At 47.6% G+C, this 27,539-nt stretch overlaps 1 protein-coding gene across 2 annotated transcripts in view; it reads right to left on the bottom strand.

Moving 5' to 3' along the window:
- The window catches only part of SLU7 (spliceosome associated SLU7), a 313,168-nt gene that overhangs the window by 18,835 nt on the left and 266,794 nt on the right, over window positions 1–27,539 (bottom strand). For both annotated transcript variants that reach the window (XM_086931394.1, XM_086931393.1), the window contains exon 15: window positions 22,959–23,081. In XM_086931394.1, coding sequence (XP_086787520.1) covers window positions 22,959–23,081 — 123 coding nt within the window. The remainder of the gene's footprint in view (window positions 1–22,958; window positions 23,082–27,539) is intronic.

Genomic DNA, 27,539 nt, shown 5'->3' with positions numbered 1-27,539 from the left:
GGTCCCTTGGTCTCAAAAAAATTTCGTGAGTACCCTTTTCCTAGTCGAAAAGAAAGACAAGGGTTGGCACCCAGTAATAAACCTTCGAGAGGTAAACAAGTACCTCGTCTACCGTCATTTCAAGATGGAGGGCATCCATCTGCTCAGAGACCTTCTTCTCCATGGAGATTGGCTAGTCAAATTGGACTTAAAAGACGCCTATTTTACCATTCCCATGGCAATAGAACATCAGTCCTTTCTCCAATTCATCTGGGACAATCGCCTTTTTCAATTTCAGGCCCTCCCTTTCGGTCTTTCTTCCGCCCCTTGGTGTTTCACCAAAATCATGAGAACGATAGTCTCCATCCTAAGAGCCAGGGGTATTCGTCTCATCATTTATCTAGACGACATACTAATAATGTCCCAATCTCACTCTCAAATTCTAGAAGACTTGCAAACCTCTATGAACCTCATAGAAAGTCTTGGGTTCATTATAAACAGGGAAAAATCAATCCTTTTACCCTCCAAATCTCTGGAGTTCCTCGGCTTCACCGTGGATACTTCGACCTGTCTTCTCTTACTCCCCAAGAAGAAGATTGCCAAAATTCGGAAAGAAATCAGATTTGTTCTCAAACATCACTCCTTATCCCTGAGAGAACTAGCCAGACTCCTTGGTCTACTCTCTTCCTCGATACAAGCTATCTTCCCTGGCCCCCTCAACTACCGTGCTCTTCAGAGAGTAAAAGCCAAAGCTCTCAGATCTGGACTTTGGTATGGAGACCAAGTCTCTCTAGACGAAGAAGCCAAACTGGAACTTTCCTGGTGGCTGGACAATTTGGACGCCTGGAATGGAAGAGCTATATTTGGTTCATCTCCAGACTTCGTTCTAGAGTCAGACGCCAGCCTTCACGGTTGGGGTGCTCGTCTCCTCGACCAGGACACTGGTGGTATATGGACCCCTTCGGAATCTTCCCACCACATAAATTTCTTAGAAATGACAGCCGGGCTCTATGCTCTGATGAGCTTCAGACAATCTCTCCAAGGCAGATCCGTCCTCCTGAAGATGGACAACGTCTCCGCAGTCTCGTATATCAACCGTCTTGGCGGTACGAAATCTGCCGACCTTTCGGACCTAGCCAAGAAACTCTGGATGTTCTGTCTGGAACACAAGATTTCCCTGAGGGCCGAATACCTCCCCGGAAAATCCAACCTCTCCGCAGACTGGAACTCGAGGTTCCTAGTAGACTTCAGCGATTGGAAACTCAATCCAACCATTTTCAATTCCCTGTCCGACCTTTGGGGCCCCTTCGATGTGGACCTTTTCGCAAGTCGCTTGTCCTCCCAACTTCCACAGTATTTCAGTTGGATGCCAGACCCGGGTGCTCTCGCTGTCAACGCTTTTCTCCAACCTTCGGCCCCTCTCAGACCCTACGCCTTTCCCCCCTTTGCCATGATTCAGAGGGTTCTTCAGAAAGTGAGACAAGAACAGTGCTCCCTGGTCCTGATAACTCCTTTCTGGCCGTCTCAAGCATGGTTCCCCACAGCCTCGGAACTCTCTTACGACATTGCTCTCCTAATCCCGGCCTCTCAAGGTCTCCTCCTAAACGCAAACGGAGAAGATCACCACCTGGTTCTTTCAGGGAGCCTGAACCTTCTTGCTTGGAAAGTGTCAGGCAATCTAACCAATTGTCTGGACTTTCGTCATCTGCTCTTACACTCCTCGGAGAATCTTGGGCACCTGGAACACACTAAAGATATAATAACATCTGGAAAAAATGGTCTAGTTGGTGCTTGGAAAGGGACTTCGATCCCGTGGAAGCTCCTATCGTTAATTTAGTCAATTTCCTTGCGGAACTTTTCGACAGTGGCCTCTCTTATAGATCCATTAACTGTTATAGGTCTGCCATTTCCTCAGGTCACTCTATTGTCAACGGTAAAACGGTAGGTAAAAACCCTATTGTTTGTAGGGTCCTTAAAAGTATCAGACTTAAAAGACCACCCAGACCTAAATATCAATCTGTTTGGGATGTTAAATTGTTACTTGACCTTTTTTGCTCCTGGCCTGATAATTCCCTTCTTAACAGAAAATGTCTTTCAATTAAACTTGCCTCTCTTCTTTGTTTAATCTCCTGTCGCAGAGTTTCAGATGTTAAAGCTTTGGACATCTCCAATAGATGTTATGACATGTTCGGTGTTAAATTTGAAATTTTTAGGAGAACTAAGACCATGTCTGACTTTATCTTCTATCCACGTTTTGATTTTTGTAAAAAGCTCTGTGTGGTTGATTGCATGAAGGAATACGATTCCAAGATGTCTAATCTTCGACCCCCTGATGCAAATCAACTCCTCGTTTCCTACGTTAAACCCTTTAAACCCATCTCATCCTCCTCTATCGCAAGGTGGGTTAAATTGGCTATGAATTTCGCTGGTATTGACCTTTCAAAATTTCAAGCTAATTCACTAAGAAGTGCAATGGCCAGCAAATCATACTGGTCAGGTGGTAAGTTGGATACTATCCTTAAAGCTGCTGATTGGTCTAATGCTTCTACCTTCGCTCATCATTATTGTAAAACAATTGAACATGTTTCTGATGTTGTGATTCAAGGCTACCAACATGTATAATGTAGCCTCCTGTCTTGTAATGAAATTGCGATTCTCCTATTAACATGACCAGAGAATCTGGATTTCATTAAAGACATAGAGGCTAACATTATCCCTCCCGTCCCTCCCTTGAGGGATATTGAGGATTAATTTGGTTTACAATGTTTTGAATGTTTCTTACCTTTAACCTTGCTTTTCTTTGCTTCTGAAGGTTTCCTTGTGCCTTTCCTGACTTGCCTTATTTTCTATCAGACAATTCGAATTGATGACCCGCATGGATTTTACAAGTTTCAAGTATACTCCCTTCAAGTTTCAAGATCTGTTCTTCGTTCAAAGCATTCTAAAAGAGGCTGATTTATCTTGGCACACGCCTTTTATGGACACTGTTATGTCATTTAGTTCTATTCTTAACCTTTGTGATGTAAGCGGCTGTGAGCTGCATTAAAAAGATTAATGCATAATGTTAGCCTCCGTGTCTTTAATAAAATCCAGATTCTCTGGTCATGTTAATAGGAGAATCGCAATTGGTTTGAATGGTACCTTCATTAACTGTATGAGCACCACATTGAGATTTCATGTAGATGTTGGTGCCTTCCTTAGTGGTTCTATTCTTCTAACCCCCTTCTAAAAATCTTTTGATTACTGGAGCAGTGAACAAACATTTTACTATGTAGCCCCTTGCGTAAGCAACTATTGCTGCTAAATGTACCTTTAGTGAGTCATAAGTAAGACCGTCTAACAAATACGTTGAATATATAATTGCTGCCCTGTTTTGAGGCAGATTATGTTTTTGGCACCAATATGTGAATCATTTCCTTTTTTGCACTGTAATATCTTCTAGGTGATGCTTTCCTTGCTTCGCTGAGCATTGCCATTGTTTTTTCAGGTAGTCCTGAAAGGCCATGTTATATGTCCTCATGGGCTATGCTGCTAGGCTCAATGTGTTTGGTTCTGGATTTAAAACTCTTCCCCTTTCCATGGAAAGTAGTTTATGAATGGCAATCTTTCCATATCTAGTGCCATCTCCGTCAGATCGGAGTACCAAATATGTCTTGCTGCTGTGGGGCTATTAGTATGAGTGTCATCTGTGACTGTCTGCACTTTTTTTTATAACTTGTCAGTGCAGTGGTAGGTCCATCTCCATATTTGTTGTGCCATCTTTGATAGGGGAGAATACTTTGTTCCCTCTTGCGTAAAGAGACAAAACTATGTTGTAGTATTGCCCGTTTGTATTTGTATTGATTTACTCCACAACTGTTGTTGATAGGCTTTTAAGGCTAGGAACACAGTTTTTTAACTTTAGAAGGTTTAAATGTTGTACTGTTTCCTAAGGATGCCATACTCCTCTTAGATCAAGCTTCCCCATGTGTGCTCCCCATTTTACATCTGAGGTGTGTGTGGAAATGGTCACTGTTGGAGCTGTAGTCATAACTGGTATTCCTGAAGTAATTTTTATTTTGTTCCACCAACTCATCTCTTGAATTTTCTGCATGACAACCACTACATCCTCCTAGCTCTCACTTGTGACCACTGCCTCTGTATACATTCTTGGATTTGTCTCATGTGAAGTCCGCATGTGATATTAGTGGGATGCCTTAAGCCACCATCCCCAATAATTTCCAAACATTACTCACTGTTAGAGACTGACCCATCTGGTATCAGAGAGCTTCTTGTGTTATAGCTATTACCGTCTTGTTGCATGGGTAAGATTTCCCCAGAATTGTCTTTATCTTTGTTCTTTTGAAGAGTTTCTGTTGTTTTGGTGAAGACTTCTCCATAATTATTGTGAATCCAAGTCTGTGTAGTGTTGTCCTCACTGTCTTTATGTATTTTTTGCTTGTGTGCTGAGTTCGGTCTTACCATCTAATCGTCTAGATGTGGAAAGATGTGTATGACTTTTCTTCTCAAATGTGCTGCAACAGCTGCCAGGCACCTAGTGAAAACCCTTGGGCCAGACTTTATTCCAAAGAAACAGGCTCTGTATATGATATATCAAAAACCTGATATAACGTGCAAAGCGTCTATGGTTTCCGTTATGAGTGGACAGGGGCTTACTATGCATTCTCAAAGTGATCTGTTAGGGGTAGTGTGGTCAAACAGCCTTAGACTGAACACGGATGAGGCCAAAACATCTGCAAATACACATAATGATCAATAAATGACAACAAGAAGGAGATCTACACAGAGGTCTAGTGTAGGTCGCAGTGTCTTGTCTGGTTTTGGAACCAGCAAATATGTTGAGTAGACGCCTTGATTATTCTCTCTCGCAGGCACTCTTTCTGCTGCTAGATTTTGTACCAGTTCTTTTACTTCCTTCTGAAGATATGTTACCTCTTCCTTTAAGTGCTTTCTTTGCTTTGACTAAAGTGTTGGTGGGTGTTTTTCCACTCTATGCAGTAACCGTGTTGTATTTTATTGAGCACCCACTTTTCTGAAGTTACTTCACTCCACTCCTGGAGGGAGGTTCCAATTATTACCCCACTGGTGTTGTGCGTGGGTGGAACTCCAAACTTAAGGAGTCACTTTGATGTTGTCGCTGCCCTTCTTGATGGCAAGCTTCTCCCTCTTGTTGGCCCACGAAAGGACCATTTTTGTGGTATTTGAATCTACCACTGATGTGATGTAGACTGAAGCTGGTTTGTGATCTGTAAACCTTGAAGCAGTGTTCCTGTCTGGAAACCATCTTTTCCTGTAGGTTTTCTAGATGAGCGGATTCCTCTTTTTGTTGGACCATTACATTGGCCCCAATTGATGTAGCGGAATCCTAATCTTTTTTAATTTGTTGCACGGTGTTGTCTGCTGCTTTGGCAAACAAAGGTTCACTGTTGAATGCACTATTGACAATGTTGGCTTGCACCTCATTCTTGAAGCCCGATATTCTCAGCCAGGTATGACATCTGAATGCTGTTACTGTCACAATCTCTCTTGCTGCTGAGTCTGCAGCATTAAGTGCTGACTTTAGGCATGTGTTTGGAATGCCTTTCCCTTCTTCAGACAGGGTTTTCACTCTTTTTTTGATATTGTTCAGGCAGGTGTCTCATTAGTTCCACCATCTCTCCAGTTCTGATGAGCATATCTGTTTAGGAGAGCATTTGAGTCCGCTTTTCCTCCATGTTGTAGCGGCTCCTCTTTTTATTTTTCTTTCCATCATATCAATTCTTAAGCTATCTCTATCTGGAGGTGGGCCAAAGGTGTTAGGAATATTTGCCTTCTTCCTAGCAGTAGATACAATGATTGAATCTGCCACTATATTGCCCTGGATGTATGCTGGATCTTTGGTGGAGTGTTTGTACTTTTTCTCCACCCTAGGAGTTACTGCCCTGCATGTTGCTGGCTCCATAAAAGAAAACAAGTTACTTACCTGTAACTTTAGTTCCCCAGTATTGGTAACTTTCATATATTCCCATGCTTTTGTATCATTCCCCGTCGTCAGAATGGGAGTCTCGGTAACAAAAATAACATAGCAGTAGGTACAAAAGAGAAAGAAAAAGGCCTAGGCCTCATTCCCTTTTGTAGCATATCCGCCAAAAGAGACCAAACTAAGCATCAGCCAATCAGAAGAGCCTCACCCCAGAGAACCCTCCTGCAGGAACATCAGAGCCTCAGATTTTCGTAGCCATTGTGTAACAGTAACCACATCTGCTGAAGGCTGAGCTTTCCTCGGGGAGGAGGGTGGGCACATGAGAATCAATGAAAGTTACCAATATTGGGGAACCAAAGTTACAGGTAAGTAACTTGTTTTCTTGCCCCAGTATTGGAACTTTCATAGCTTCCCATGCTTTTGTATCAGAGTAGCTAGCCATAAGCAATAAAGCACATTTTGTGGCATAAATATATATAAATATCTCAGTATGCATAATTTCATAAGAGAATACGTAAATACACATTGCAATAGCCATCATTACTCACCTTAGATACAAAATGTGCAGAAAAGGAAGGAGGGATGGTAAGGAAAGCTCACCAATCAGTGGAAGAGTTCCCCAGGACTGCCGGGCCCACAGCAGTGTCCTCCTTCTTCAAGGATTCCAAGCAGTAATGCTTCGTAAAGGTGTGCACGCTGCTCCAAGTCGCAGCCCTGCAAATGTCTCTGATGTGCACTCCCGCGAAGAGAGCAGTCGACAAAGCCGCGGATCTTGTGGAATGTGCTCTAATCCTGTTGGTCAGCGGCTTACCCGATGTCGAATGGCAATAGAGAATGGCACTGGAAATCCATCTTGCAATACTTTGTTTCGAAAGTGGGAGGCCCTTCTGCTTCCCTCGCAGCCTCCATGGACGGAGCCTTTAGTAACCAGATAAGGGAAGTCCTGAAAGTGATTTTTCCGCAGAAAAGCTGCCACCGGTGCCAGCACCTTGGTGAAGATTCTTGGGGCCGAGCGAAGTCCGAAGGGTAAAACCCTGAATTGAAAGTGGCTCTTGGCTACTGTAAACCGTAGAAACCTGCTGGGTGAATGGGTATGTGAAAATACACATCCTCGAGATAGAGCGTGGCCATGAAATCCCCTGGAATGATGAGACATAATATGTCTTGAAGCGAGACCATCCAAAAGGATTGGGAAATGAGATAGGTGTTGAGCTCCCTGAGAGCTAAAATAGGGTGCCATTTCTCCAGCGTACTCTTTACCGGGAAGAACCTGGAATAGAAACTCTCCCCTCTTTGTGATAAGGGGACCAGCTCCACAGCTCCCTTTAAGAGCATCTGATGAACCTCGAGCTGCAGGAGATGCAGATGTTTTGACGGAATGGCAGCAGGGGGCTTGGATGGTGGGATTTGTGTGAATTCCAGAGTATGGCCCTTTCGAATGATGTTTAGCACTCAACGGTCTGATGTTATCTTGGACCAGTTGTGAAGGTATTGAGATACCCTGCCCCCTACAGATGGTCTTGTGGAGGTGGGCACAGCAGGAAGAGCAAGGACGCCGCTATTGCCTCTTGGACGTATCACATCCCTGGCGATTCTGTTTCCCTCTAGTATTCGATCTTGAGAAAGTAGAGGTTTGACCTTGTTTCTGATGATAGGGCTGTCGGTATTGTTGAGATGCTGACCCATATGACGAGTACCGCTGCTGCAGGTATGAGCCTCTGTATGTAGTACTCTTGCCTCTGGCACCCTTGAACGGAGCCTTTCGGTATTGAAGTGTACCAAGAGACCTAGCCGTCTCTGTATCCTTCTTAATGTCTTGGAGAGTATCATCTATATGCTTTTCAACAACGCCTCTCCATGGAAAGGTAGATCCACGATTTTATTTTGGATCTCCGGCCTGAACCAAGTCGTTCTAAGACATCCCTGGCGACGAAGAACCGCTGCCCCAGCTAGTGAGCGAAAAGCCGTTGTGGCGATGTCCATGGCACAATCAATTATCTCCATTGATGTTGCTTCCCCCTCCTGTAGAATCTTCTTTGCCTCACCTTTCGCCTCCTGGGGTAGTTGATCTAAATAAGGCGAAATGTCACACCATAACTGGCGATCATATCGGCCCAGTATCGCCAATGCATTCGCTGCCCGCACCAGAAGACTAGCCATTGAAGAGAATCTTTTCCCAGCATTATCCAGTCTCCTGACTTCCTTATCAGGGGGAGTAGTCAAAGTAGCCGATGGGTTGCGGGACTTCCTCTGTGCAGCCTGCGAAATCACAGAGTCTGGTTTTGGGTGCCCAGTCAAAACCGCCGGACCATCCTCGGGCGCCTTATATTTCTTTTACAGGCGCGGTAGGACAGGGACCACCGTAGCCGGGTTCTTCATAGCCTTCAGACCTTCTTCCCATACATGTTGTACAAGCGGGATAGATCTAGTCACCTTCTTATATGGCTCCTAAAAGTCATATAGAAAACACTCCATGGCAACAGACAGCATAGGTAGCTTAAATCTGTCAGATGCCCTTTCCATTAACTTATGGAACCCCTGCTATCCACCGGAGGGGAGTCCACAGGGTCTGGACATGGTGACGCCGGGTCCGGGATTACGTACTTATCCCATTCTAAGCCCTGATTAGGCCTGCCATCGAGATTCTGATCATCAACCGAGGAATCATCCTGTATGTCCAGTGCGTTGAAGGTACCTGTGGAGCCGGTGTTTGCGGCAGGGAGACCACCTGAGTCGGCAACTCTGGAGAGATCATCACTGGGGTCGTAGGGGCAGCCAAGGCTTGACTAACCATAGTAGCAGCAGGTGGAGAGCACCTTGATGTGTAATCATGCAACATGTTATGGAGATCTTGTAAGAGAGGTTGGAACAGACACCATCTCTTGGCTTGTGAACCCCTGTGGTAGAGAAGAATGTTGAAAAATACATTCCTGAAGATATTCTCCTTCCGAATCCGTCTCCTGACATTTCACCAGCAGTTGGGATGGACTGTGTGCATACCCAAACGATTCCTGATCTTCATCATCTGAATCTTCATCATCCTCCTCTAACAACAAAGCGGGAAACCCTCCTTGGAGACGTCATGTCTGAAGTAATCCTTTTCAAAGAAATAGTAATGTTCTCGGTCAACGACAGTATCGTCGACGATCCCGTCGACCATGGAGCTGTTAAAGGTAAACCTGCGGTTGTTGACGTCGTCGACGGAATAGGTACCGTCGACGGACGAACTGTCGACGACGAGATGGGTATCGACGAGACGAGACCACTGACACTCCTGCCGTCGTCGTCGTTAATGTAGTCGTCGTCTAAGCACTCGTTGACGACACCGTCGTCGTCACCACCGTCAACGAAATTTTCGTTGTCGCTGTCGTCGATGTTCCCGTCGACGTCGCTGTCACCACCGTCGACGGCAACGATCCCGTCGACGGCACCACTTTAATCTTGGGCTTTGACACCTTCGTCGACGGAGCCTTCTGCTACGTCATCGACGACTTGGAACTCCTGTCCGACTCCTCAGAAGACTGAGAAGATGGCTTTTTGAAGACTTAAGCAGTCTTCATCTCAGTGGACGGTGTAGATGGTCCCTCCCTCTCCTTTACACCGTGGTGAGGAGATTCGACTGGACCCTGTCTCTCAGACTCGCGGGGGGCCTTTTTTGAGGCCTTAACTGGACGCTCCACAGAAGGTGAAGGGGAAGCCCTACCCATTTTGACTGACCTTCTTGAAGATGAAGCTGAAGAGGACTCCTCACTGTCGCTGGAGACTGGGTCTTTCCTGGACTTCAGTTTCTGGAACCAGGTGAGGAGCCAACCCTCACGGTCCCGGAGGGTCTTGGTAGAAAAGGTGCAGCAGATCTTGCAGTCCGCAGCCTTATGATCTGGGTACAAGCAATATATACAATCTTTATGCCTGTCCTCAACAAATAACCTTTTCTTGCCACAGGTGGAACAGGGCTTGAAAAGGGCCTTCTTCTTCTCCTTATCAGACATCCTGGAAGGGACAGCACACAATTCTGAAGAAAAAACTGAAGAAAATCCTCAAAAGAGTAGAGATTGAGAAGAGCTCAAAGGAGACTACCTAAGCACAACGTGCGGTAGAAAATCTGAGGCTCTGAGGTTCCTTCAGGAGGCTTCTATGGGGTGAGGCTCTTCCGATTGGCTGATGCTTAGTTTGGTCTCTTTTACAAAAAGAGGCGGATTTGCTACAAAAGGGAATGAGGCCTAGGCCTTTTTCTCTCTCTTTAGTACCTACTGCTATGTTATTTTTGTTACAGAGACTCCCATTCCGACGACGGGGAATGATACAAAAGCATGGGCATCTATGAAAGTTCCAATACTGGGGCAAGCCTCTTTACTTTGATTCATGATGGCTGGTAGCGTAGAAAGGACATGGACCTTGCTCTGTTATGGTATCAATGTTTTCCAGCATGATACAAGTCTGTACCTTTTAGTGCACCCCATACCTTTCTGCTTCTTTTTTTTAGACCAGTTGACTATACATGGCCACACATCACCTGAAGGCAATCGTCTTAAAAGATAAGTGTTGATGGCTTCCTTGGGAGAATCTACCTCGAGATCCTGCCATTAGTCTTCAACACCTTCAATTTCCTTGGCGTCATGATAAAGACTCTGTCCCTCTGTCTCCTCTTATTCGTAAAAGAGCTCTTGTTCTTCTTTCTGAGGCTCTAGTTCCTCCATATCCTTCCCCCAAAGACTTCAATAGAATGCTGAAAGCCTGTACGAGGTATTGAAATCTTTCTTTTTTTGTAGTATAGCCACCATTTTATTTATTTATTTATTTAAAACTTATAATGCGCAACAGCTACCCGCAGTGGGTTTCCCGGCGCAAGGGATAGACTGAAGAAGAAACAAGCATTGGAAATGCAATAGGTCTCGCATTAGGAAAGTTTGAGCTATTGGTATTGTAAATGACACTTTTTTATTTATGTGTTGGTTTTGAAAGTAGCAAAATTAATAGCTTTGTCAGTTACAATGTCAATAGTTTTAACTTTTGCAAATGTGACACCTATAGCATTTGTAATGCAATGTGTGTTGTATTTACGTGACTTAGATGTATTGATATTACAAATAACATTGGCTTTTAATTTTGTAAATAATTAATACTTAAATAAAAGTTATTGTAATTTATAATGGCAATAGCTTAAACGTTTGTAAATAACTTTTGTGAAGATTATGTTCAGTGTATTTTATTGTGACGACAATCCAAGAACATTGCATTTGCACCTACACACACAGAGCCACACACATGTAGATGTGGTGGTGGTGGATCTGGGGATATGGTGGTGGTGGATGTGGTGGTGGATGTGGTGGTGGATGTGGTGGTGATGGTGGTGGATGTGGGGGTGGATGTGGGGGTGGATGTGGGGGTGGTGGTGGATGTGGTAGTGGTGGTGGAGGTGGTGGTGGTGGTGGTGGTGCTGGAGGTGGTGGTGGTGGTGAATGTGGTGGTGGTGGTGGAGGTGGTCGATGTGGTGTTGATGTGGTGGATGTGGTGGTGGTGGATGTGATGGTTGTGGATGTGGTGAAAGTGGTGGTGGTGGTGGAAGTGATGGTGGTGGGTGTGGTGGATGCGGTGGTGGATGCGGTGGTGGATGTGGTGGTGGTGGATGCGGTGGTGGATGAGGTGGTGGATGAGGTGGTGGTGGATGCGGTGATGGATGTGGTGGTGGTGGTGGTGGATGTGGTGGTGGATGTGGTTGTGGTGGTGGATGTGGTTGTGGTGGTGGATGTGGTGGTGGTGGTGGATGTGGTACTGGATGCGGTGGTGGTGGATGCGGTGGAAGTGGTGTATGTGGTGGTGGATGTCATGGTGGATGTGAAGGTGATGGATGTGATGGTGGATGTGATGGTGGATGTGGTGGATGTGATGGTGGATGTGGTGGTGATGGTGGATGTGGTGGTGATGGTGGATGTGGTGGTGATGTGGTGGTGGTGGATGTGGTGGTGGTGGATGTGGTGGTTGTGGATGTGGTGGTTGTGGATGTGGTGGTTGTGGTGGATGCGTTGGTGGATGCGTTGGTGGATGAGGTGGTGGATGAGGTGGTGGATGAGGTGGTGGATGCGGTGGTGGATGCGGTGGTGGTGGATGCGGTGGTGGTGGATGCGGTGGTGGTGGATGCGGTGGTGGTGGATGCGGTGGTGGTGGATGCGGTGGTGGTGGATGCGGTGGTGGTGGATGCAGTGGAAGTGGTGGATGTGGTGGTGGATGTGGTGGTGGTGGATGCGGTGGTGAAGTGGTGGTGGATGTGGTGGTGGTGGATGTGGTGGTGGATTTGGTGTATGTCATGGTGGATGTCATGGTGGATGTGGTGGTGGATGTGGTGGTGGATGTGGATTTGATGGTGGATGTGATGGTGAATGTGGTGGTGATGGTGGATGTGGTGGTGGATGTGGTGGTGGATGTGGTGGATGCAGTGGTGGTGGTAGTGGTGGATCGGGTGGTGGTTGTAGTGGATGCGGTGGTGGTGGATGCGGTGGTGGTGGATGCGGTGGTGGTGGATGCGGTGGTGGTGGATGTGGTGGTGGTGGATGTGGCGGTGGATGTCATGGTGGATGTGGAGGTGATGGTGGATGTGTTGTGGATGTGGTGGTGGTGGTGGATGTGGTGGTGGTGGTGGATGTGATGGTGGATGTGGTGTTGATGGTGGATGTGGTGGTGGATGCGGTGGTGGTGGTAGTGGTGGATGGGGTGGTGGTTGTAGTGGATGTGGTGGTGGTGGGTGTGGTGGTGGTGGTGGGTGTGGTGGTGGTGGTGGTGGATGCGGTGGTGGTGGATGCGGTGGTGGATGAGGTGGTGGATGAGGTGGTGGATGAGGTGGTGGATGAGGTGGTGGATGTGGTGGTGGATGTGGTGGTGGATGAGGTGATGGATGTGGTGGTGGTGGATGCAGTGGTGGATGTGGTGGTGGTGGATGTGGTGGTGGTGGATGTGGTGGATGTGGTGGAAGTGGTGGTGGTGGAAGTGGTGGATGATGTGGTGGTGTTGGGGGATGTGGTGGTGGATGCGGTGGTGAAGTGGTGGTGGATTTGATGGTGGATGTGGTGGTGAATGTGGTGGTGATGGTGGATGTGGTGGTGGATGTGGTGGTGGATGTGGTGGTGGATGCGGTGGTGGTGGTAGTGGTGGATCGGGTGGTGGTTGCAGTGGATGCGGTGGTGGTGGATGCGGTGGTGGTGGATGTGGTGGTGGTGGATGTGGCGGTGGATGTCATGGTGGATGTGGAGGTGATGGTGGATGTGTTGTGGATGTGGTGGTGGTGGTGGATGTGGTGGTGGTGGTGGATGTGATGGTGGATGTGGTGTTGATGGTGGATGTGGTGGTGGATGCGGTGGTGGTGGTAGTGGTGGATGGGGTGGTGGTTGTAGTGGATGTGGTGGTGGTGGGTGTGGTGGGTGTGGTGGTGGTGGTGGTGGATGCGGTGGTGGTGGATGCGGTGGTGGATGAGGTGGTGGATGAGGTGGTGGATGAGGTGGTGGATGAGGTGGTGGATGAGGTGGTGGATGTGGTGGTGGATGAGGTGGTGAATGTGGTGGTGGTGGATGCAGTGGTGGATGTGGTGGTGGTGGATGCAGTGGTGGATGTGGTGGTGGTGGATGTGGTGGTGGTGGATGTGGTGGTGGTGGATGTGGTGGTGGTGGAAGTGGTGGTGGTGGAAGTGGTGGATGTGGTGGTGGATGTGGTGGTGTTGGGGGATGTGGTGGTGGATGCGGTGGTGAAGTGGTGGTGGATGTGGTGGATGTGGTGGTGGATGTGGCGGTGGATGTGATGGTGGATGTGATGGTGGATGTGATGGTGGATGTGGTGGTGGATGTGGTGGTGGATTTGATGGTGGATGTGATGGTGGATGTGGTGGTGATGGTGGATGTGGTGGTGGATGTGGTGGTGGATGCGGTGGTGGTGGATGTGGTGGATGCGGCGGTGGTGGTGGATGCGGTGGTGGTGGTAGTGGTGGATGGGGTGGTGGTTGTAGTGGATTTGGTGGTGGATGTAGTGGTGGTGGGTGTGGTGGTGGTGGGTGTGGTGGTGGTGGGTGTGGTGGTGGTGGATGCGGTGGTGGTGGTGGTGGTGGATGTGTTGGTGGATGTTATGGTGGATGTGGAGGGGATGGTGGATGTGTTGGTGGATGTGGTGGTGGATGTGGTGTTGGTGGATGTGGTGGTGGATGCGGTGGTGGTGGATGTGGTGATGGTGGATGTGGTGGTGGATGCGGTGGTGGTGGTGGATGGGGTGGTGGTGGTGGTGGATGCAGTGGTGGTGGATGTGGTAGTGGTGGATGGGGTGGTGGTTGTAGTGGATGTGGTGGTGGTGGATGCGGTGGTGGTGGATGCGGTGGTGGTGGATGCGGTGGTGGTGGATGTGGCTGTCATGGTGGATGTGGAGGTGATGGTGGATGTGTTGGTGGATGTGGTGGTGGTGGTGGATGTGGTGGTGGTGGTGGATGTGATGGTGGATGTGGTGTTGATGGTGGATGTGGTGGTGGATGCGGTGGTGGTGGATGCGGTGGTGGTGGTAGTGGTGGATGGGGTGGTGGTTGTAGTGGATGTGGTGGTAGTGGTGGATGGGGTGGTGGTTGTAGTGGATGTGGTGGTAGATGCGGTGGTGGTGGTAGTGGTGGATGGGGTGGTGGTTGTAGTGGATGTGGTGGTGGATGTAGTGGTGGTGGGTGTGGTGGTGGGGGTGGATGCGGTGGTGGTGGATGCGGTGATGGATGAGGTGGTGGATGAGGTGGTGGATGAGGTGGTGGATGAGGTGGTGGATGTTGTGGTGGATGTGGTGTTGGATGTGGTGGTGGTGGATGCAGTGGTGGATGTGGTGGTGGTGGAAGTGGTGGATGTGGTGGTGGATGTGGTGGTGGATGCGGTGGATGTGGTGGTGGTGGTGGATGTGGTGGTGGATGTGGTGGTGAAGTGGTGGTGGATGTGGTGGATGTGGTGGTGGATGTGGCGGTGGATGTCATGGTGGATGTGGTGGTGGATGTGGTGGTGATGGATGTGATGGTGGATGTGGTGGATGTGATGGTGATGGTGGATGTGGTGGTGTTGTGGTGGATGTGGTGATGGTGGATGTGGTGGTGGATGTGGTGGTGTTGGATGTGGTGGTTGATGCGGCGGTGGTGGTGGATGCGGTGGTGGTGGTAGTGGTGGATGGGGTGGTGGTTGTAGTGGATGTGGTGGTGGGTGTGGTGGTGGTGGGTGTGGTGGTGGTGGTTGATGCGGTGGTGGTGGATGTGGTGGTGGTGGATGTGGTGGTGGATGTCATGGTGGATGAAGAGGTGATGGTGGATGTGTTGGTGGATGTGGTGGTGGATGTGGTGTTGATGGTGGATGTGGTGGTGGTGGATGCGGTGGATGTGGTGATGGTGGATGTGGTGGTGGATGCGGTGGTGGTGGTGGATGCGGTGGTGGTGGTGGATGCGGTGGTGGTGGTGGTGGATGCAGTGGCGGTGGATGTGGTGGTGGTGGATGCGGTGGTGGTGGTGGATGGGGTGGTGGTGGTGGATGCGGTGGTGGTGGATGTGGTTGTGGTGGATGTGGTGGTGGATGTGGCTGTGGATGTCATGGTGGATGTGGTGGTGGATGTGATGGTGGATGTGGTGGTGGATGTGGTGGTGGATGTGGTGGTGGATGTGGTGGTGATGGTGGATGCGGTGGTGGTGGATGCGGTGGATGTGGTGATGGTGGATGTGGTGGTGGATGCGGTGGTGGTGGTGGATGGGGTGGTGGTGGTGGTGGATGCAGTGGTGGTGGATGTGGTAGTGGTGGATGGGGTGGTGGTTGTAGTGGATGCGGTGGTGGTGGATGCGGTGGTGGTGGATGCGGTGGTGGTGGATGCGGTGGTGGCTGTGGCGGTGGATGTCATGGTGGATGTGGAGGTGATGGTGGATGTGTTGGTGGATGTGGTGGTGATGGTGGATGTGGTGGTGGATGTGATGGTGGATGTGGTGTTGATGGTGGATGTGGTGGTGGATGCGGTGGTGGTGGATGCGGTGGTGGTGGTAGTGGTGGATGGGGTGGTGGTTGTAGTGGATGTGGTGGTGGATGCGGTGGTGGTGGTAGTGGTGAATGGGGTGGTGGTTGTAGTGGATGTGGTGGTGGATGTAGTGGTGGTGGGTGTGGTGGTGGTGGTGGATGCGGTGGTGGTGGATGCTGTGGTGGTGGATGAGGTGGTGGATGAGGTGGTGGATGAGGTGGTGGATGAGGTGGTGGATGTGGTGGTGGATGTGGTGGTGGATGTGGTGGTGGATGTGGTGGTGGTGGATGCAGTGGTGGATGTGGTGGATGCAGTGGTGGATGTGGTGGTGGTGGATGTGGTGGTGGTGGAAGTGGTGGATGTGGTGGTGGATGCGGTGGATGTGGTGGTGGATGTGGTGGTGGATGCGGTGGTGAAGTGGTGGTGGATGTGGTGGATGTGGTGGTGGATGTGGCGGTGGATGTGGTGGTGGATGTGGCGGTGGATGTGATGGTGGATGTGATGGTGGATGTGATGGTGGATGTGATGGTGGATGTGATGGTGGATGTGGTGGTGATGGATGTGATGGTGGATGTGATGGTGGATGTGGTGGTGGATGTGGTGGTGATGGTGGATGTGGTGGTGTTGTGGTGGATGTGGTGATGGTGGATGTGGTGGATGTGGTGGTGGATGCGGTGGTGGTGGTAGTGGTGGATGGGGTGGTGGTTGAAGTGGATGTGGTGGTGGGTGTGGTGGTGGTGGGTGTGGTGGTGGTGGTGGATGTGGTGGTGGTGGATGTGGTGGATGTGGTGGTGGATGTAGAGGTGATGGTGGATGTGTTGGTGGATGTGGTGGTGGATGTGGTGTTGATGGTGGATGTGGTGGTGGTGGATGCGGTGGATGTGGTGGTGGTGGATGCGGTGGTGGATGCGGTGGTGGATGCGATGGTGGTGGTGGATGCGGTGGTGGTGGTGGTGGATGCAGTGGCGGTGGATGTGGTGGTGGTGGATGCGGTGGTGGATGGGGTGGTGGTGGTGGATGCGGTGGTGGTGGTGGATGTGGTGGTGGATGTGGCTGTGGATGTCATTGTGGATGTGGAGGTGGATGTGGATGTGATGGTGGATGTGGTGGTGGATGTGGTGGTGGATGTGGTGGTGATGGTGGATGCGGTGGTGGTGGATGCGGTGGATGTGGTGATGGTGGATGCGGTGGTGGTGGTGGATGCAGCGTTCCAACCGTCACACAGCTAGTACTTGTGGTTTAGAACAACAGGCATATGAACTTCGATTATTTCAAAAGCCAATTTCCAACATGAAAATATTACCTTGTCTGACACCGACTCTTCTCACTGTGGTAATTGTAATGCCGATAGTTAAACAGCGCGCAGGCTCCTGTAATTATGGTTGAGCACGTTTGGCCCACACCTGAATTGCTTACTTTTTCCTCATAAGCAAAAATATCATGCAGTGCTGTCCCTCTCCCGCTCAGACGCTGGAATTCCTAGATTGTATATTTTGTTTGAAGTTGACAGCCGTCTGAGCTAATAGCAAACCTCAGAGCAAGATCGGACAGACTCCCAGCCGGATTCAAAGAAGGGCATGGAGAACCCCAGCAGGCAACTAAGGTTATTCGAAAGGGGCTAAGAGACGTTTTTATGGGTCGCTGCATCAGCACTTCTACTTGGAAGCATGCCAACAGAAGGTTGGTTGGGAACATTGAGCGCAAAAGTGGATTAAATGTCCAAGGTCAGGGGTGACCAGAACTAAAAAAAACAGTGTTAAAACCCTCACTGAGGAAATCGGACAAGCTAAAGCTGTCTCGAAATGCAAAGTGCAACAAAAACGTTCCCATAAATGTGAGGTCTGCTGCTATTCTCACATTTAGATCTACAAGGGGCTTAAAAATCAGGTACACTTAATTCAGTTCCCAAATGAAGAGCCGCAGATCAAAATAATCATTTAGAGCGAAACAAGGAGAAACACGAGAGACGGCCAGCGGCCGTCAAAGTGAAAGTACGTCCGGCTGAGGGAATTGCTGTGGGGAGGGGGGATGAGAAATGCGACACGGCGGTAAAGGGAGGGGGCGGAGCGGGGATAGCGGCATGAGGGTGTGAAGCAGCAGGGGAGGAGTGCTGCTGGCGATTGACTGGCGATTTGATGATGTGCACGCGCATTTTAGGTCAATGCGCTTGCGCATTGACCTAAAAGCCCACGGGCACAGCATCAAATCGCCAGTCAATCGCCAGTCTAGGTAAAGCTTATTTAAGCCCCTATAGAGCTTCGCCAGCTATGCGCATGCGCACAGCAGGCGAGCCCTAAAAAGGACATTACAACAGCATTATTAACAGCTAAAACGGCCGGAAATCTATTGGAAGAGTAAAGTTTTTATTATTTTGCGGAAGCAGAACATGTTAGTCTCAGATTTCAGAGCAATGGGAAGCACATTCCAAGATTTGGGGCCTAGATGGGAGAAAGATCTTCCCCCCCATCTTCACAAGTTTAAATCTTGGAATGACGAAGTCACAGTTAGCCGAGGATCTTAATGTGCGGCTAGGCCTGTACGGTTGAACAAGGCTCTGAAGATACAGAGGGGCTGAGCCCTGCTTAATTTTAAAAAGGTAGCATAGGGCTTTAAATTTAATGCGGCCCGGGATCTTGAGCCAATGTAGATCGCGAAGAGCCTGAGTGGCCGAAGATCTCCTCGGGATGTTACATAAAAGTCAGGCTGATGAGTTCTGTACTACCAGCAGTTTATTTATGGTCGCAGCATCGGCACCAAGGTAGAGGACGTTACCATAGTCCAGACGAGATGTTACTAACGCCTGGACGACGGTTCTCCTAGTGGCATATGGCAACATCCAGAGAATTTTCTGGAGCCATCTCAAGGTGGAAAAACAGATGGCAGCCACATTGGTAGCCTGTTGCCTCGTAGAGAGCTTGTAATCTATGAGGAATCCAAGACTGCGAACCACGGAGACCGGTTGGGGGAGGGGACCCATGGCATCAGGCCAGTGTTGCGGGCCCCAGAGATCTTTATGTTTCCCCAAGATGACAATCTCGGTCTTCTCACCGTTTAGCTTGAGGAAATGCCTCTGCATCCACTCAGCCACTTGTGACAATCCAGTTTTCAGACTAGACACGCAGTTTCCTTCAGTGCTGGAGAGGGAGAAAACAATTTGTGTGTCGTCGGCGTATGAAAAAAAAATTGTTAGCCCAGCATCCTCTACGATGGAAGCTAGACTTTTGATGTAAATATTAAATAATAAAGGGTTGAGAATGGACCCCTGAGGGACGCCATACGCCGAAGGACAAATGTCAGATACGGCTTTCGTGGAGAAGACCTGGAAAGTGCGTTCACTTAAAAAGGAAGCAATCCAGGCCAATGCGGGACCATCTACTCCCAGGGACTGGAGAGAGTTCAATAAGGTGGAATGAGACAGGGTATCGAACGCCGCACTCAGATCCAAAAGGATGAGGGCAAAAGTTTCCCCACGATCGATACCGTGCCGTAACCTCTCAGTTACCCCGAGTAGCGCAGTCTCAGTGGAATAATGCGCACGAAAGCCGGACTGAGAAGAATGTAAAAAGTCCTGATTTTCCACAAGATGGGTAAGCTGAATGTTCACGTGCCTCTCCAACACTTTAGATAGAACGGGCAACAGGGATATCGGTCTGAAATTGGCGAGGTTAGACATATCAGCTCCGGCCTTTTTTAGGAGAGAGACCACCATTGCGTGCTTCCAATCCGGTCGCACGTGGGACTCATTTAAGGAGGCATTCAAGAGTCTCATGAGAACTCGCCGGGATTCGAGATCCAGCAGCTTTAAGATCTTTGCACGTACCGGTTCACGCGGTGAGCCAGATCTTACGCTGTTCAGGCAGGAGGCAAATGAGGTGTCACCATAACTGCTTCTATTCTTTTCTTGCGTTCAATTTCGAGTGCACGTTCTTCGGAGTGAAGAGTAGGTGGTTTTCTCTTTTTTGACGTAGAAGATTCGGCTGCTGTTGGCAAAGCGGCTATCTTCTTTTCATTTTCTCAACTTCATTAGTTGTTTGATGTTGCAAGCTTTTTCAACACTTATCCCATCTCCTGCATTCTCTTAATGGGGGATGGGAGCCAAGAGGAACTTTGTGCTCCGTCCTGCCTTTGTTCTGGGATGCCCTACTACGAAGACTGTTTGAAAGGCAGTGTAATAACCTCACTGTGAAATGTGATCGCTTTTCACGCCTACTTTCCTCCTTTCTATTTGCAACATTATCAATCATATAACTTGACAGACATTTTATGAACACTGCAGGATGGTAAAATAAAAAATATAAAACAGACCTCATAACATCAAGTCGTACACTACAGATTTGTCACTTAGGTCAGATCACAGAGGCTCAAACAACACATTCTTCTAAGGTTACAGAGACCTTACATGTTCTTACAACAGACACATTACCTAGATTGCATGATTTCATAGCCTGTGGCATTGGAGAGAAGCACTATGTTTAGTGATAATAAGCTTTTAGCACATTTATTTTGTCTGTAGTGGAGTTTTGGGAAGTTTCCAATTTTCTTCCTTTGTGAAATTGCAAATCTTCGGCTTTGCAATAGCAAATAGAATATCACATTGTCAGATCATTTACACTATAATAGAATTCAGCTATGCTGCAAAATGTAAACAGATTATTTCTCTGCAAGTAATACATTTTGCTATGCTTTTCTATACAGAATATTTTGATTCCTATGTAGAAACTAGAAAAAAGAGAGGCTCTCCAGAAATGTTTGCAAAGGTTTGAAAAATAAATGCAAAGGTTTCGAAGGGAAAAAAAAAGAAATCACTGCTGCATTCCCCCCCCTTCACCAATAAATTATGCCATATCATGAACAATTCTCCAAACCAACATGAATCACCACTCCTATCAGCTTAAAACATTTAGTAAATTCTTGCATTTTTAATATGCATTCTTTCTTTCATAATTATGAACTTACATTTTTCAGCAAATGTATTTATTCTGTCCAAAGAAGCATTCTTGTATTTTAGTAAATATATATACACATCTGTCCAATTTTGCCATTATGGGCCCGTTCATTTAGAACGTAGGTTAGCTATTTGTTATTTTAAGGTACTTGGGACTATAATAAGTTGTGGCTCTCAAGGTTAACATGTCCCATGTAGCACTCGGGTAGCGTTGCTAAAGGAAGAATTTTCACTGATCTCATGTACCTCTTCTAAATTTCTCATTAATGTGACATTTGCCATATGAAATTCTGATATGTCTTTGAATGATATTTTATCATTGAAGTTCATGTTCCAGATTAAAGCAAATCAAAAGATAAAGATTAGGGAATGGCAGTTTTTAGGAGATACTTTGCCCTGCATAGGTTTTGCCTCTTATAAAACGGTTGCTGAAACAGCAAACAAAAGGTTACATTAGAAGGCAGAATGATTGCAATAATAGGGGATCTTTCGACTGAGAGATTCCTTTTAAATCAGTTACTGAAAGCTGGAAAGAATGAATATTGAACACTGTGTCCATTTTTGGGTTTTGAACCTAATCTATGCCAGTTCTACATACTTTTCATCATAGTTATTATGCCCAATATTTATGAAGAATATTATAAATCACTGACCAGATGCTTTGACGCACATCATGGCTCCTGCTACTAATTTAACAACATTCCAATGTATTTAATATTTGTTTATGGATAGTCTGTAACTTTTTTTTAATAACTTTTGTAGATCTCTTATGAGGTCATGAACAAAATTAATATTAAAACACAAACTTATTAAAAAGATTACATCCTGAAAAGGGCGCAATAATAGATTTAGACTGCCAGGATATTGCGATTTTACAATAACATTGCAAAATCGCGACTTTTGTAAAAATCCTGCGGTTTTTTTTGTTTTTTTTTTTACAAAAGTGCCTGCAAAATTAGAGGAAAAAAACAGACTCTCTTTACTGGGTCTGCGTTATCACTGAGACAGTAATTGGAGGTTGAGCAACAGACTAGCAGGCAGCAGAGGTGATAACGTGCTCTGCCGTCTGCATTTAAAATGTGCAATTAGCCTGCGACTCCTTACCTGCTCTGAATGTGCCTCTACCTCTCTCCTGTGCATCCCTAACCTCCCCCATGCCTATTATTTTTATGCTTTAAAAAAATATATAGGCAACTTGCCCAGGGGCATTAGGCAGCATTTCCTCTCTTCTGCCACACCTCACTCTCCTGCTGTGGCTATGACTCCGGTCTTGTCCCCCTCTCACGACTAATCTGGCCCTCCTAACCCTCCCCGACTCTTATGCCTTCCCATACCTCAAAACTTCTTGAAATGCCGGCTGTCTGATACAAGAAAGCTCAGGTTTTATAGTTCATTCCGCACATCCTCCAATTCGAGGTGCTGTGCTACTGGAGACTCAGGAATTGCAGACTGTGACATAGTACAGTCTTCAGGAATGACCAAGCACAAGCCGTGTGGTATTTTTGTGGCATGCACATTTTCTGTCTACCACTGAAAAACTTTGAATTTCGAGGTTTTGGGGAACACATTTTGCATTTTTTGGCAGCAAAATTTGTCATCTAAAGCCGGAAAATCCCGGTGGGTCTGTATATTGCTTTCTAATTGATTCGAAACATAATCTACGATATATATATGACCAAATAAATATCTTGCCCATTAACTCAGTGTAGTGCTTCACATTTTTTTGTTTGGTCCATTTGTACTTTTCCTTTTATATTTTTAGTTCTTGAGTGAGGTTTCGTTTCAGATACAGACATATATATAGTTCTCTTCTTTTTTAAGGGAAGTCCAGGTGCATGTATGCATGTACAAATCTTGCATTTAATTCTCCTTGTGGTTATGTTTTATTGGCTAAGTAACAATTGCCTCAAAATATTTAATAAAGAGAAAAATAAATACCCTAATATGTACATCTCTTAGTCCAGGGATTTTAAATAGAATGATAAAACCCCATTTAAATGTTTTTTTTCGATTCTCGGTCCCTCTGATGCAAAGATGTAATATATTTTACAAAGTATGCAATAAGAAAATTGGTTAACGCACCTTTTTCAATTTCTCTCGCTTGATGCGCTCTTCATTGTCACTGTCCGAATCTGTGCTCTTCTTGTGCTTCTTCTTCTTCTTTTTTTTCTTCTTCTTATCTTCGTTCAGTTTGTCCAGATGCATCTGAAAAAGATGGTGGTGTGTTCAGACTTCTGTGTAGAATACATGTATTTGCCTGCTTCCTAATACAAAGGGTTAGCTGTTGACCTACTGCCCATTTCCTCTGTAATGCAAGCTATGTAAATGTCTTGTCCTCTATGGAGTCCTGGAGGATTTGCTCAACTACTTAACCTAGAGCATTTCCCCATTTAAAATAAATACAGAGGGGTGATGCGTAATAGCTCCTCTGTCAGCCTTCAAGCACAAGGACGTCAGCGCACCATACTAATACTGGTACGGTGACGTCCTTCATCTCCGAGATGAATGTTGCACTGACTTCATTCATCCACCGGACATTGCGGCTTGAGCTAGTTCACCCTGCCATTCATAGGTTCTGTCAGGTAGATCACCACCAAGAAAATCCATTGATGGTCCAGTCATTTCCAGAAGCGTACCGCCTCCTCCTTGCAAAGAGACCAGATCCCATAACGCCCTGCTTGTTGCAATACCACAGGGCGGTAGTGTCTGTAAGCACCTGCACCAGCCTCCCCTTGATGGAATGAAGGAAGGCTTTCAACTCTTAAGAGGATGGCCCGCAGCTCCAGGAGCATGAAATGGAACGGAGTGCCCGCCGGAGGACCAGAGGCTTCTGATCTCCACCTCTCCAAGGTGCCCGCTCCAAACCAGAAGTGACACATCGGTCAAACTGTCAGTTCTGGGTGGGGTAGGGAGAAGGGCCTGCAGCTGACTAAATCACTGTCCAGTAACCACCACTGCAGATCATGTGCAGTCTCCTCTGAAATCTGTACATGATCAGAAAGGTCTCCTTGATGTTGGGCCAACTGAGACTTTATAGCCCACTGCAGTGCCCGTATATGCCAACTGGCTTGCTTAACCAGCAGGATGCAGGACTCCGCCTCAGAGACAACCTCACTGAAATTCAGGACAGCGGCTGAAAGATTGGGATGATAGTCTGAATGTACTGGACTCTTCTTTCTGGGGAAAGCATGAAACTAAACGGTGTCCAGAATGGCTCGTATGAAGGGGAGGGTCTGAGAGGGAGCCAGGTGCGAATTTAGAACTTTGATAGTGAATCCCAAAGATGTGTGGAGGCTTGCTGTAGGCTAGAGGTGGTTGGCGACTGCCTAGGAAGAGTTCGCCTTCAACAGCAAGGCGTCTAGGTAGGGAAAGACTAGGATCCCTTACCCCTGAAGATGTACTGCCACCACTGCCATCACTTTTGTGAACACCAGAGAGGTACTGGTGATTCCAAAGAGGAGTACAGTGAATTAAAAAAAGATCTTGTCTCACCATGAACTAAGGGTAGCGCCGGTGGGTCTACAGGACAGTCCTATGTAAACAGTAATCCTGTAGGTCACACACCACCTTCCATTCTCCAGGGTGGAAGACAAGACCTGGGTAAGCATCCCGACGTTGCCCTAGCAGATGAAGGTGTTGAGGGCACAGATCTGAAATAGGACAAAAGCCTACGTCCTTCTTGGGCACCAGGAAGTAGTTGGTGTAGCAACCACAGCCCACTTCTGATGCTAGCACCAGGTCAATAGCCCCTTTGCAAAAAGTGCTTGCACTTACTGCCACAAAACAGACAGATGGTCCTCCATCAATCGATCTGGGAATGGTGGAAGGAGCGGCAGAGTGGCCAGAAAGGATAAAATACCCCTTCTGGATGATCTGCAAGACCCACTTATCCGATATTGTGGTCTACCACACTGTCAAGAATAGTTGGATACAACCTCCAACCCAGTGGCTGTGATCCACTAGCGAGGTTGGACACTTAAGCCCAGGGAGTGTGTGCCAAAAAAAAATTATATCCAAAAGGGATGACTGAACATCAGCTGAAAACCCCAATGACTACAGCCAGTGATGGTGACATATAGAAACTCTTCAAATTGCGCATCTGGCCATGCCACATCTGTCCTGTTTAGCTTGGGTGAGGACAGGTTGAAGGTCTTCTGGGACATCTGGGAAGGATTTGAGCTACCAAACCCCAAAGAGCATAGCAATAGCGGACCAGCAGGCAACTGACATTGATGGACAAAAGGCGAAACTGGTGGAAGAAAATACCCACTGTACCCAAAGGTTTCTATCCTTTTGGACTCCCTATGAGGGGTAGAAATCGGAAAAGTGCTTGGATTAGGCCAGCTAGTCGATGCCTGTATCACTAAGCTTTTAGGAGAGGGGTGCTAAGGCAATGAGTCAGCCCACTTCAACCATTGGATAACTTCACTGTGAGCAATGGCATTCTATAAATACTACTTGGGCTTTCAGACAGTTATCTTTATCCACTGGTCTATTGTTGCATCACTGGCATTTATAGTTGGCCCACTACAGCATACCTCAAAGGACAATGGCTTAGCCCACTTCAGTCATTGGCTAACTTCACTGTGAAGAATGATGTTCTTCTGTTTCACAAGGAACACATCCTAACACAAAGTAATTTCATTCAGGGCCAGGGACTACTAGGTTAATATGTGCTTTGTGAGATTGAATAACACATTACTTACCTTTGGTAATGCCTTATCTGGTAGTGACTATCTAGATGCAGATTCCTTACATTAGAATAAACCCCAGATGTTAGACTGGATCTGAACATTTTCTAGCAGTACCCCAGTGTGTGGGTAGGTTCTATTTTTGTCTCCTTGCTGGCATCGTTTGCGCCAAAGTGACATGCATGGTGGCTATGTAGGCGCCATCCCAGCATGCTGACATCTATTTCTTTTCATGACTTTTAACACCAGAAGCGCAGGGCCATGAAGAATCCTGGCAACTGATAAGGCCCTCAGAAGGGTGACCCTTCTGAATCAGAACACAGAGCAGGGAGTATGGGAGGGTCGGTAAGGAATCTGGCAGATCGACAACCTACTAGATAAGATGTTACTAAAGGTAAGTAATGTATTCATCTGATAGAGACTTCTAGCTGCAGATTTCCTACCTTGAAAAAATCACCAAGCAATCCCTTCCCGGAGAAGATTCTGCAAAATGAATCAAACTAAAAAGTCCTGCAGGACTGAATGGGCAAAGTGCCAGTCACTGATGACCTGACCACCGAGACATTAACGCTTGGTGAATGTGTGTAATGACGCCCTCGTTGCTGCAAGATAGGGACTCAAACGAAGTGGCTGTAGCTTTGTCTCTGGTAGAAGCACGCAAGCCCAAAAGACGTTGTTAATTTTGTTTATGCAGTAAACACTATTAAATGGGCCCGAAGCCTCAACAACAGTATTTGTATGGTAAAAAATCCACTTAATTTGAAGCAATGCAAACTTCAGTCAATGGGGTGGAAGTACCAGCTCTCCTGCTCCTCCTGGAAGCCGTACAAAAAGGGGTGGTGATGGACGGAGCATCCGAACCAATCAAACACTCACACCCAGTCAACAGATCTGGGTTTAATCCATCACCGTTCTTTAGCCCACTCTGCCACCCCAGTTCAGACATGGCCATATGCAAATTAGTCTGACCCTGTGCTTCATGGAACAGTCCAGCCCGAACTGCCAAGCCATGCCTTCCCTGGACTGAAAACAAGCTTCCGAGGACCGTTTTCTGGCATTCCAGCCGTCTTCAGCCCGGCTTGCTTCAATTCAGTGGCAAAGTGAGCAAGGGACTCACGTCTGAGCATAACCTGCCAACCCATGGCGAACAAAGCGGTACAATCACCACCCCCTTTTGTACCGCTTTGTTCGCCATAAGAACGGCGATGGATTAAACCCAGATCTGTTGACTGGGTGTGAGTGTTTGATTGGTTCAGATGCTCCGTCCATCACCACCCCCTTTTGTACCGCTTTCTTTGCCACAAGTTGGCAGGGTATGCTCAGACGTGAGTCCCTTGCTCACTTTGCCACTGGATTCAAGCAAGCCGGGCTGAAGACTGCTGAAATGCCAGAAACCGGTCCTCGGAAGCTTGTTTCGGCTCAGGGAAGGCATGGCTTGGCAGTTTGGGCTGGACTGTTCCCATGAGGCACAGGGTCAGACTGATTTGTATATGGCCATGTCTGAACTGGGGTGGCAGAGTGGGCTAAAGAACGGTGATGGATTAAACCCAGATCTGTTGACTGGGTGTGAGTGTTTGATTGGTTCAGATGCTCCGTCCATCACCACCCCCTTTTGTACCGCTTTGTTCGCCATAAGTTGGCAGGGTATGCTCAGACGTGAGTCCCTTGCTCACTTTGCCACTGGATTCAAGCAAGCCGGGCTGAAGTCGGCTGAAATGCCAGAAACCAGTCCACGGAAGCTTGTTTCCGGTCCAGGGAAGGCATGGCATGGCAGTTCGGGCTGGACTGTTCCCATGAGGCACAGGGTCAGACTGATTTGCATATGGCTATGTCTGAACTGGGGTGGCAGAGAGGGCTAAAGAACGGTGATGGATTAAACCCAGATCTGTTGAATGGGTGTGAGTGTTTGATTGGTTCAGATGCCCCGTCCATCACTACCCCCTTTTGTACCTCCTGGAAGCCAGCATACCTT

The sequence above is a fragment of the Lissotriton vulgaris genome, chromosome 7 (assembly GCF_964263255.1).
Source record: "Lissotriton vulgaris chromosome 7, aLisVul1.2, whole genome shotgun sequence".
Classification (NCBI taxonomy): Eukaryota; Metazoa; Chordata; class Amphibia; order Caudata; family Salamandridae; genus Lissotriton; species Lissotriton vulgaris.
The sequence above is the reverse complement of the archived record's forward strand: the minus strand, read 5'-3'. Positions and strand labels throughout refer to the sequence as shown.